Genomic DNA, 13,111 nt, shown 5'->3' with positions numbered 1-13,111 from the left:
AAAAGGAAAAGACAAATGTATTTTTTTAGTAAAGTTTGATATTTATTTTAATAGAAATTGGATTAGATATGTAGTTTTTTTAAAATTATTATCCGTAATTATGAAATTGAGAACGAAAAGAATTAACATAGAATTTTGCTGTGTGTTGAATGAATTGGAAGCCAAACATGCCCCAACAAAGATGAATTCCCTCCTAATTGTTCCTTCAAAATTGGATTGACCGTTAGTTTTAATGATCAACTTAACGAGAGTACTCAGGTGGATGAAAATTAAAATTTTGTGTACTAAGTGAAAAGTGAAAAGTGAAGGAATATACTTTGAGTATGAAAAATGAAATAATCCCATTCATAATCCATAAGGGTATCTTGGTCATTTTACCAAAAAAAAAGGATGAAAACTTAACGAAAACTAATAAATTAAACTAAATCAGTTGTTGGACGACCATTAAAATTACGAAGGTGTTGAAATATTTATAGTTATATCAAATTTCAAAAAATTTCATTATAATTAACCCAAAACTCTATTTTTCTTGTAAATGGGCAAGAAGTTAATTTCATAAGGTTGCCTAACAAATATATCTGTAAGAACAATTTGTTTTATAAGGTTGTTTTATTCCGTCACGTTTCTTGATTATTTTAGAGGAAGTTCGCATGTGAAACCTTTTGGTACTGAACTTTCTTCACGATTGAGACACAAAACAATGATTTTTAATTGAGATATAAAAGGTCAAAGTAAATAATTTCAATAATATAATTTTTTTTAAAAAGATAACGGGATAGTGACCATGAGCCATATTGATGTAGGTCGCGGGAAATCGAGATCGGATCGTAGGGTCGGATCGCAAAGTTGGGTCCCTGAATCCTTCTTTCGAACTACCTGTTAGTGGATCTTGAGAACAAAGCAAACGTGAGACTAGTCGAGTAGCCCTCGGCGATGGCCCTCCGATGCTTAAGTTAGAAAAGTGGGGTCGGAAAGATAAAAATAAAATCGAACGATATCACAAAATGGCGGTAAAAATGATGAGATAAAACGTAATTTGCATAATCATAAATGAGGCTATTTATAGCCGTATGGTACCGTCTAGGAGAGCGACATGTGTCCCCATTGAGATGCTGCCACGTCATCACAATCCTAAGGCCCTCATTTATTTCCTGGTCAAAATTGGTCAAAATGATCAAAATAGTCAATTGTGGGGATATAAATGCCTTGAAATAGCAGGGGTGTTTAGGTAATTTAATAATTTTCCTCATCATTACTCCCCCACTTCTCTTAGTGTCATTGATGACACTAAGGGAAGTGAACAGTCATTCTGTCAAACGAAAGGATCCAAGCCGTCTGCTACCGCCCACGTGTCATCATCTAGTGAAGTGTGGGAAGGCGCGCTGTCTCAGATATTCCCCTATATATAGTCCCCTCTTTGAACTTTCTTGACCGCCCCAACTAATCGCATTCGATTTCCCCCTGCGAGCTACCTCCATTCTCCAGGTATTCTTCATTCCTTTCTTATTCCAGCTTTTTATACCATGTCTTCTATGTCTAGGAGTCTTTCTATTCCTATGTCTGCATCCGAGTCTGCCTCGAGCTCCGATACGAGCTCTATGTCGGGATCGTCAGCGACCTCCCCAAGGGAGACCGCTGGTACTTCCCGTGATCCCGCTTCTTCCATTCCTGCACCTCATTCTGATCTCCCCAAAGAAACTGCTGAATCCGATGAGGCCCCTGTTTTTCAAAAATATAATGAGATGATGCAACAAAAGCCGTGGTTAGGGATCGTAAATATTATTAAAACCACTCCTGTGCAATTAAAGAGAAAATATTATATTCTTGCTGATTATGATGTCATCATTCCTCGTTTCTTTGATCGCATGCATCAACCCCCAAAGGGCTATTGTGTATTGTCCACTCTCCATTTAGATGCAGGTTTACGATTTCCGTTACCCCGTGAAGTGAACAATATCCTTGTCTGATTAGGCGTCTGCCCCATGCAGTTATCCCCCAATTCTATTAGCCACATACTCCTGTTCATTATTGTCATGAAATGCCTTGATTGCCCCCCACCTTTGATAATTTCTGGTCACTGTACAATATCACTGCTTTTCCAAAAGATCGGGAGAAACTGGGTGGTTCTACCTAACCTCACGTAAGGACTGTCATTACTTAGACGACCTAAGGTCTAATGTCGGTCCTTGGCGGGATAGGTACTTCTTTCTTCGATCTCCACCTGGTAAATCTTGGGACTTTTACCTGGGTTGGCGCGAGTCTAAACCCAAACCTGAAACTTATGGGGAGGGGTTCGAGAGCGACCTCGTAAACTACATAACACTGTTTTGGTACCTTCCAAAAGTACTACTACAGGAGAAAGTGTTGAAGCTCGCGGGCCTCTCCCCTGCTCCCATTCCAGTCAAGGGCTCATTAGGTGATTTCGGAAGTCCCATTCCTTTGTTTCTCTCTTTTTTAAGCGATCCTCTAATTGATTTCTTTGCAGAGTCTGAAATCATGCTAGCCAAGATCGCAAACAAAGCCAGAGCCAAGCAGGGAACATTGCCTCCCTCCATTGATCGTGAATTGAAACGTGCTGCAACAGCTGCTAAAGGGATATCTAAAGAATGTGCACCGACTCCTACCCCATCTCCTGCAACCGCCACAGTTTCTGACCAACTAACATTTCCAATCGAAGTTAGGGATCATACACACGACGAACAAGTAGAGGTGGTAGAGATCTCTGAAGATCATGGCCTGAAGAGGAAGAGAGGCAAGGAGAAAGCAACCTTCGTAGCAGAACCTACAGAGAGTAGGAGCGATCCCTCCTCAAGAGCAGCTAGGCAAGATAGACTAGAGGCCAAGCTCGCTGCCGACAGAGCCGCCGAGCCCGAAAACCGATGGAGATTTGCCACTTTCCAAGAAGTGTGGCAACAAATAAGGGTCGAGCAATCTACCTCTGCTGGGGTCGCGGAAATGTCTGGAGAAAAATGGGTCCCTGATTGGAAGATTTCAAAGAATAGCAGTGTTCTGCAGACCCTAGCCGGACAAGACTCTTGGGAGATTTATAGAGCTGCTTGCCTCGAGAGGGATCAAATCATTCTTACCCAAACCTCACATACATATATCGAGGAGCATTTCGCGCACAACATAACTCAGGTAATTAGCGACCCACCCTTCTCACGAGCTGACTTCCCATTCTTCAACTAACTCTTTTCCTTTGATAGGCCATGGCCTTTTCCCATAATCTCTCCCTCCAATGCTTGATGTGGAGGCATGAAAAGATTGTTGCAGAAGCAAAAGTTTTAGAGATCGAAAAGAAGATTTTGGAGCAACAATCACTGATCGAGTCCCTCCAATCTGATGCTCTAGAAAAGATGGAACTTGCTTCCAAGCTGGAAATTTCAAAGAAGGAATTGGAAGAAGTGAGATCCACGGCCCAAAGCGATCGTGAAGCTGCTTTTGAAGCAGGCAGAGAGCAGGGCTTAACTGAAGCTCGCGCCCGATTTCTACAGAGTAAGGAACACAAGGATATGTTAGATCAAGCTCGTATGAATGGCGCTCGTGATTTTCTGAAGTCCAGAACTTTTAGAGAGGCCGTGGAGAACGAAGCATCAGAATTCATGATCGAGGGATTCGAAAAGTGTTAGGGCCAGATCCAGAAGCTCGAAGGATTTGTGGAGGATTTTGATCTCGATCAACTGGACGTATCTTTGGATAAAAATCTCGAGCCGTACCCTCTTGGTCCAGCACCTGCCGATGATTTTCCTGAATTTTTACCTTTAATGGACGAACTACCACCCCCACCTCCTATTTCATAGATGGATAACGAACAATTTTTTGTAACCAACATCTAACTTTTGTATTTTGAACTGATGATGGTGAAGTAGGGATCAATTCCCTTTTTGTATGTAAACCAATGATTATCAACATCAAATATTTTGTTCGACTGTCCTTCAATCAATTTCAATTTTCATTTCCATCCTCTATTAGATTGTTTTTCTTCGTGTACATTTAAGAAGGTTCCTTCTGAGGTCGTTTAATAAGTTAATACGTCAGGATCTTTGTCAGATCACAAACGTTTCTTCTGAAGAATCTTACAATCTTTTTCAGATCGTGCAACTAACCCCTTTATCCAGTGTAAAACTCTGCAATCCTTTTCAGATCGCTTATGAACCTTTTTCAGGTTAGAAATCTTGCAATCTTTTTCAGATCGCTTACGAACCTTTTTCAGGTTAGAAATCCTGCAATCTTTTCAGATCGCTTATGAACTTTTTTCCTTATTTTTTTAAGGTTAGCTTCAAAAGAATAAAAGAACTTGTAGATGCAAAAGAACCTTTTTCAGGTCGTCTTTTTTAGACTTTATTGCGGTGTATTTTTTAGACGTCTTTTTCAGACAATTACAAGCCATTTTTAGGCAAGACCTTAGTAGGTCGCTTACATTCATCTAAGCATAAAATTTCTTCAGATTATGCACATTCCAAGATCGCGGCAAATTCTTCCCTTCTAAGTCTTGCAAAATGTATGTTGCTTTCCGTCTGATCTCCACTACCTTGTATGGACCTTCCCATGTTGGATCGAGCTTTCCAACATGCTTTGACACTTCCACTTTCTTCAATACCAAGTCGTCGACTTGAGAACTCCTCGGTCGCACTCTTCGATTATAATTCCTGGTCAACATAATCTTATATCTCAAGATCTTTGCATACGCGCGATCTCTACCTTCTTCAATCACTGTAAGATCAAATGATCTTTCCTGAGAATTTCTTTCTGCTTCATACTAGGCAACTCGAGTAGTCTCTTCCCCTATTTCCGCAGGTATAATAGCTTCACTACCATAGACCGAACAAAAGGGTGTCTCACCAGTGGCTGTTCGTGGGTCGTTCGATATGCCCAGAGTACTCCAAGGAATTCTTTGACCCATGCTCCTTTTGCTCCTTCCAGCCTGGTCTTCAAATACTGCAACAATGTTCGGTTCGTGACCTTAACCTGCCCATTCGCTTGAGGATTCCCGACCGCTGTGAAGTTCTGTTGAATTTTCAGCTCCCTACACCATGCCACGATCTTCATGCCTTGGAACTGAGTTCTATTGTCCGATACCAGAATTCGTGGGATCCCAAACCTGCATATAATATTTTTCCAAATGGAAGTTTATTACCTCTTTTTCAGAGATCTTTGCCAAAGCTTTAGCCTCGACCCACTTGGAAAAGTATTCGACCACAATAATTAAGAATTTTTTCTGAGCCACTGCCTGAGAAAACGGACCAAGAATGTCTATCCCCCATTGGTTAAAATGGCATGCGACCTTCAATGGATCTAACAGGGTCGCAGGGGAATGTAATAGTCCCGCATACTTGTGGCAACTCTCACATTTTTTGGAAAACTCCTTTGCATCTTCCACCATAATAGGCCAAAAATAGCCTTGCCTGAGGATCTTCTGGGCCAACGATCTTCCCCCTGAATGGTTTCTGCAGCTGCCTTCATGTATTTCTTTCATAACGTACTGCGACCTCTCACCATCCAAGCATTTCAATAAGATACCCTCTGGAGTTCGCTTGTATAGATCGTCTCCCAGCATCGTAAAACGATTTTCCTTGAACTGTAGCCTCTTTGCAGCGATCGCATCACTAGGGAGTTCCCCATATTTAAGGTATCGAACGAAAGGTGTTCTCCAAAAATCTGTTACTTCGACCGCGTGAACCACCTTCTCATCTATTACTGGTTGTGATTTTACCATCATAGTGATCTTTCTCTCCTTCACTCCTTCCAGCAATGATCCGAATTTCGACAAAGCATCCGTTCGTGCGTTTTCATCCCTCGGGATCTGGTTGATAGTGCATCTATCAAATTTTTTCATCATTTCCTTCACCTTCACCAAGTATTGAGTCATGGACCACTCTCGCGTCTCATAAGTACCCTGTTCCTGCATCGCGACCAATTGTGAGTCCGTATACACATCTACCTGCCTTACGCCTCCATCCCATGCCATCTGCAATCCTTGAATTAGAGCTTCATATTCAGCTTCATTATTGATCTCCGGAAAATTTAGTCTTGTGGCGATCTCAATCTCAACACCATCCGGGCCTTGCAAGTAAATTCCAGCTCCTCCGTTCTTTGAGGTCGATGACCCATCCACATGTAGCAGCCATCTCTCATCTTTTTCTGGCTGCTCGCCAACGAGCTCGATCAGGAAATCAGCAAACACTTACGCTTTGATTGCACTCCTCGTCTGGAATTCTATGTCAAATTCTCCCAGCTCAACCGCCCACTTGACCATCCTACCGGACGTATCCGATTTCGACATAACCTGCTTCGATGGATGGTTAGTTAACACAACAATAGGATGAGACTGGAAATAAGGTCGCAACTTCCTCGCCGTTGTAACTAAAGCCAACGCCAATTTCTCGATCTGGATTTACTTCTTCTCTGCCTCTTGCAACATTTTGCTCACGTAGTAAATGGGGCTTAGCTTTCCATCTTCTTCACGAACCAGCACCGAGCTAACAGCGTTATCTGAGACAGCTAAATATACATACAATTTTTCTCCAATCATGGGATTAGAGAGTAGTGGGGGGTAGTCAAATACCATTTTAGCTCCTGAAGAGCTTTTTCGCACTGATCATTCCACTCGAAATTATTTACTTTTCGCAGAACCTTAAAGAAAGGTAAATTGCGATCAGCTGACCTGGCTATAAAGCGATTCAATGAGGCGACCTTCCCCGTCAACTGCTGCACCTCCTTTATCAATTTTGGTGATCCCAACTGCATGATCGCCTTTATCTTTTCAGAATTGGCCTCAAAGCTTGCTAACCATATAGCCTAAGAACTTATCCCCTCGTACACCAAAAGTACACTTGGATGGATTCAACCTCATGCCATAGGATCGCATGATACTAAATGTTGTTCGCAGGTGCGCCAAATGATCACATTCTTGCTTGCTTTTGACCAACATGTCATCTACATACACCTCCATCGTGCTTCCAATGTGGTCCTTAAACATTCGATTCACCAGCCTCTGGTAGGTCGCACCCGCATTCTTCAATCCGAAGGGCATCACATTGTAGCAGTAGAGTATGCGTCCATCATACTGAACAGCGCGCACCCCGCAGTTGAGTCAACCGGCAGATCGATCCTTGGGAGCGGATACGGGTCCTTCTGGCACGCTTTGTTAAGATCGGTAAAGTCCGTGCACATTCTCCATTTTCCAGCAGCTTTAGGAACAATGACCACGTTCGAGAGCCAGGTCGTGTATTGGATCTCCCTTACGAACCCGGCCTGCAACCGCTTGTTTTCTTCCTCTTCGATGATCTTGTTCCTCTCGACCCCGAACATCCTCTTCTTTTGTTTTACCGGTTTGACCTGCGGATCAATATTTAGTCTATGTACAATTACCTCATGGTCTATACTTTGAAAATCAGAGGGGTTCCATGCAAATAGGTCCTTATTGCTCCTCAAGAAGTCAATCATCAATGTTTCCATCTCCGCCATCATCTGCGACCCAATGCGGGTCGTCTTTTGGAAATCCCCTGAAATTAATTCCACTTCCTTGTACTCCTCTGATGGTTCAATTCTTTCCATTTTTCCCCGCTTTACCTCCTCACTCTGTCTTATCTCCTCCTTCCTCTTCTCTCTTTAAGCCGTCTCTCCCTGTTTAATGGCCAAGTTATAACACTATCTGGCCATTCATTGATCGCATCTTACCTCTCCTTTTCCTTGTGTTGTGGGGAACTTCATCTTCAAATGGTACGTAGATACCACTGCCTTAAATTTATTCAATCCTGGTCGCCCCAATACCATGTTGTATGCAGATGGGCTATCGACCACCAAAAATTGAATCATGCACGTCTTCCTTCTGGGTTCTTCTCCCAAAGAAACTGGTAGGTCGATCACACCTTCAGGCATGACCTCACTACCTCCAAACCCGACTAAAGGTGCTCGAACTGGCTTCAACTTTACAATCCCTAAGTCCATCTTCCTGAGAACATCACTGAAAATAATGTCCACTGAACTGCCATTATCTATCAACACTTTATGTACCTGATAGTTGGCAATATCCATCTTAATGACCATAGTGTCATTCTGATCGAGAACATCCGAACTCAAGTCTTCGTCTCCAAAGACAATATTTTCCTGCTTCTCTACATGCATCATTTGTTCTCAATACTTGAACCTACTCTCCCTAGCATACTTCTTTCTTGCTCTCATCGAATCTCTGTTCGTCGGTCCACCCGAGATAGTATGAATAATCCCCTTCGTGAGTGCATTATCCCGAGCTATACTCTTCCTTGCCTCGTCTTTTTGGTGCCGCTCACGGCACCGCGACCTGCTACGTTCACCTGCTTCGGTCCTCCTATCGATCAGATGTTTTAAATAGCCCTGTCTTATCAACCTTTCGATATCGTCCCTCGACTGGTAATAGTCCTCCGTGTTATGGCCTTTGTCTTTATGGAACCTGCAATACCTGTGAGAATTTTTCTTTGCAAGTGTATCACGCATCTTACCTGGCCATTGCGGGAGGCCTTCTTTCTCCACCATCGTCATCACTCTTTCTCTGGTCGTAGTTAAGGGAGTGTATATGTGATATCGAGGCTGGTATGGTCCTTTTTGTTCCCGATCTTTTTCAGATTGCTGCTTCCCATCTCTTGATCGCTCACCCTTCGATCGCCCAGGATCCCTTGTCCACTCATTATCCTTCATGGCATTCATCTCCTCCTCATCTATGTATTTCTGTGCCATCTCCATTAATTGCTCTATTCTCGCTGGTGGATCTCGAGCCAATGCCGATGCGAACGGGCCTTTTTTTAAACCATGTATCAAAATGCTCACCATCATGTCAATTCGCAGATCCTGGACCTCCAGCACTTCGTTATTGAATCTCCCCGTAAAAACCTTCAACGTCTTGTCCTCCCTTTGTCTAATCGTGAAGTGGTAAGGGGCGGACCTCTTTGCTTTCCTTTTGCTGGCAAAATGAAAAGAAAATTTGTGAATTAACTGCTCATAAGAATCAATTTTTCCACTACTCAAACTCGTGAACCATTCCTGTGCCTTGCCCTTCAAAGTAGTTATAAACAACTTCGCCTTGATCGGATCGGTCTGGCCATATAGGTTCATGACCAGATCAAATGCGGCGACATGTTCCCTAGGATCCTTGCTCCCATCGTACTTGGGAAGATCCGGGAATCGAAAGCTACTGTCCACCACCTCCAGCAAGATCCGATTAGTAAAAAGTGAGCTCCTATTTTGCGACACGATCTCTCCCCTTTTCTTCAGCTCCTCTATTTGCTTTCCCAACTTATCTATCTACTTGCTAACGCTGTCCACGTCCGCTCGTGATATGCCTAGTTGTCTAATGACCGTTCTTTTGCTGGTCACTTCATTTGATCAGGTTCTTTCAGGGTCTTTTTTAGGCACCCTCGAGACCTCTCTCCTTTACTCAGTTTCCACTTCGTGGAATAATTATCTCCTGACCCCTTCTCTAGCTGGGGTTACCTTTCTGCTCGCCTCTTCGATCATTCGCTGCAATTCTTCCTTCGTCATTTGTATCATTCGCTCCTCCTCTCTCCCCTGAGTTTCTTCCATCTATTGATCTCGTCGAGATGACCCTTCCATTTCTAGTTCGTTCAAGGTTTCCCACAGACGACGCCAAATGATGTAGGTCGCGCGAAATCGGGATCGGATCGCAGGGTCGGATCGCAAAGTTGGGTCGCTGAATCCTTCTTTCGAACTACCTGTTAGTGGATCCTGAGAACAAAGCAAACGTGAGACTAGCCGAGTAGCCCTCGGCGATGGCCCTCCGATGCTTAAGTTAGAAAAGTGGGGCCGAAAAGATAAAAATGAGATCGAACGAGATCACAAAATGGCGGTAAAAATGATGAGATAAAACGTAATTTGAATAATCATAAATGAGGCTATTTATAGCCGTACAGTACCTTCTAGGAGAGCGACACGTGTCCCCATTGAGATACTACCACGTCATCACAATCCTAAGTCATTTATTCCCTGGTCAAAATTGGTCAAATTGGTCAAAATAGTTAACTGTGGGGATATAAATGCCTTAAAATAGCAGGGGTATTTAGGTAATTTGATAATTTTCCTCATCACATATATAATTCCTAGAAACAATGTTGAAGCTTGATGACTGCAAGGTCTTAAGCGACAAGTCTACTTAATAGGATCTTTTTATAACATAATAATAAGGGAAAAGTATTATTTTAGTCCGTTAAGTATGTCTAATTTTAATTTTAGTCCGATAACTATGTCCATTTTTGTTTAGATCCAGTAACTTACGAAATTGCTTACTTTTAGTCGTCTGGCAGATTTTCGGACAATTTTACCCCTATGAGTGCATATGGACTAAAACTGTCTTTCAAAAGTTGCATAGGGGTAAAATTGTCCGAAAATTTGCCAAAGGACTAAAAGTAAGCAATTTCGTAAGTTACTGGACCTAAACAAAAATGAACATAGTTATCAGATTAAAATTAAAATTAGGCATACTTAGCGGACTAAAATAATACTTTTTCCTAATAATTATTAAGTCATTATAAATTATACAATGTTGTCAATGTTAATTAATTACCTAATTCTTAGTTTATTGTAGACGTTAATTTATTAGTTGTTAAACACTTTCAAAAGTGAATTTGTAATAGATATACATCATTTAAATTACGAATGATTGATATATATATATGAACATATAACTAACACGCTAACAAAAAACAAATGATTCCATGTGATGGTAACTATAACAAACACAATTGTATTTCAACTATGTTATTAAAACAAGTTATGCCTTTGTATGGTGCAATCTACAATTGAATTTTACCTAATAGATCAACAGTGCAAATTTTACTTAATTTCAATCAACATTTAAAATTTAAATAAATATATAAAATATATAATTTAATTTATATAATAATTTAAGTTGAATATATATATAGAGAGAGAGAAGGGGTGGGAGGAGAGAACAAGTGACGGTGATGGGAGGGGGGAAGGGGCACAGAGGAGAGATCAGCAGAGACAATGATGAGGGAGGGGGGAGAGTGGAGGCGGTGGCAATCGGGGAAGGAAGAGTTGCGCAGGGAGGTAGGTAAGGGAGGGACAGGGGGAAGGGGATAGCGATGCGACAAAAGGGGAGCAAGAGGGGGGTGGGGGAGTGGATAAGGGAGACGATGCAATAGGGGAGAGAGAGAGTTATATAGGTGAGGGGGAGGAGCGGTGGCAGGAACTGAAGGGAAGGCAAAGGCGGAAGGGAGAGATCGATGGTAAGCTAACGGGTGGGGGGAAGGGGGGTTGGGATGAAATTATATATCAATATTAATATATTATTTATTTATATTAAATATATACACAAATTAATATTTTATTTCATCAAAATAATAATATTTTGTTTATAAACATTCATTAAAAAGTACATTAGGGGTGCATGCATTGTACCTACCCTTTTAAGGGATAATTTGCTTTATGTTCGAAAATATAAGAAGATAATTTGGTACTTAATTTTATGGGATAATTATACTTTCTATCTTTAAAGCTTGGTATAATTACACGCAGATATCCTATTATTTAAAAAATTAGATTTAATACTCATGAGGTTTATTTTTGGATAACAAATAAGTACCCCGTTAGTCACAATTCACCCAATTTACTGATATTAACATAAAACTAAAAATTAATTTTTTTTTTATTCTCGATTAACTTATTACAGACTTCTAGCAGGTCTAATAATTTTTTTATGATCAACTTACACGCATGTGTCTTCACGCATTAATACATGTGAAGAGGTATATTTTCACTGTTATAAGTGTAATTTAATCCCAAAAAAAATTTTAGCCTACAATAACTCAGTTTTAAGTCAATCAAAGGTAAATATTAATTTTCATTCAGATTTTTTTTTTAATATCAGTAAATTTATTTGCTAGACGAAAATAATTTCAACGGTGCTAAATTTAATTTCCCAAACCGCAAAAAATTTATGTGTAATTACAGAAAACTCAAAAAGAGACAAATGTAACTATTTCTATTTTTTATATAAGGAGATATTTTATATGGGTTAAAAGCATTTTCTCTCCCTGTGTTATTTATCATGCTAAAAAAAGAACCCCGTGATAAGAAAACTGGTAGAAAACCCCCTATGTGATATTAAAAATGTAGAAAATAACCCCCCCTCACAGCTACTAATTGATCATAACCACCAAAGCCTCGAATTTGGTCGGGGTATCATAGTCTTCAGTCGTGGGTTGAGGCTGATAATCCTCCATTAGTTTTTGGAATGTCTCCTGTAAAATAAATAAAATTATTAGAATTTTACCCTAAAATTAATTTTTTCTTCAAATAAAAATATTATTGAACTTATCGCTACCTCAGTTGCCATCGGGCTACTCTAGCCGTCGTCATCCTTCTTCTTGTAGCATCTGACGAACAATTCCATCTGCTTGGGCGGTCAACCGAGCTCTGCATCTTGTAGAAAATAGCGTAATATTTAAAAAATAATGATAAATCTTAAAAACAAATAAAATTTATTTACCATCTTTTTTTTGTGCATGCAAACAGAGGAAAATCTCCCGTGATATACAGTAGAGGATGCCATGAGGTTTTGCCACCTGGTTCACCTTGCTCTTCATGGACTCATCTTGGAAGTCCACGCTGGCGTAGTATGCTCGAAGCTGGAGCCATACCTCATTGGCTAGCCAAAGTGTCTTGATTAGCTCCTTTCTGGCGATGGCGAATCGTTTCTGGATGAATTTGCCCGTCCACATATGGAAGACATGGAACATGGACTCATCATCACAATCCCACCGGTACGTCATCTAAAAAATAACAAATTAAAGAAGATCATTAGTAAAATTCATTATAATTTAGATTCTAAGATAATACAAAAATTATTTTACATTACCTTCATGCTCTCAAACAAGAACTATTAGCGCTCTGACGACACCTGCCACAACATTCCCAAGGGTGGGGAATGTGTCCTCGTGTCCTCGCACCACCACCTTGATACGCTCGTGGAATTTGCGGTCAGTTATATTCATAAACTAATTTACCTCACGTCATCGAGGATGATATATTGGTACATAGATGGTGGGGGGATTGTTGGTGGTGGTGGGATAGCCCACTGACGGGTAGGATCAGCCGC

General features: G+C 40.9%; 2 protein-coding genes across 2 annotated transcripts; both read right to left on the bottom strand.

The window, feature by feature from the left end:
* On the bottom strand, nt 4,427–6,747 carry LOC105160144. The gene is made up of 6 exons (XM_011077408.1): nt 6,566–6,747; nt 6,399–6,479; nt 6,262–6,286; nt 5,138–6,145; nt 4,843–4,938; nt 4,427–4,735 (listed from the first exon to the last, which is right to left on the bottom strand). Exons 1-6 carry the CDS (start codon nt 6,745–6,747, stop codon nt 4,427–4,429), a joined length of 1,701 nt encoding a protein of 566 aa, XP_011075710.1.
* On the bottom strand, nt 8,137–12,877 carry LOC105160143. Its single transcript, XM_011077407.1, has 3 exons — nt 12,872–12,877; nt 12,588–12,785; nt 8,137–9,180 (listed from the first exon to the last, which is right to left on the bottom strand). Exons 1-3 carry the CDS (start codon nt 12,875–12,877, stop codon nt 8,137–8,139), a joined length of 1,248 nt encoding a protein of 415 aa, XP_011075709.1.

The sequence above is a fragment of the Sesamum indicum genome, linkage group LG4, assembly GCF_000512975.1.
Source record: "Sesamum indicum cultivar Zhongzhi No. 13 linkage group LG4, S_indicum_v1.0, whole genome shotgun sequence".
Lineage (NCBI taxonomy): Eukaryota > Viridiplantae > Streptophyta > Magnoliopsida > Lamiales > Pedaliaceae > Sesamum > Sesamum indicum.
Note: the sequence above shows the minus strand (reverse complement) of the source record. Positions and strands in the feature narration are given on the sequence as shown.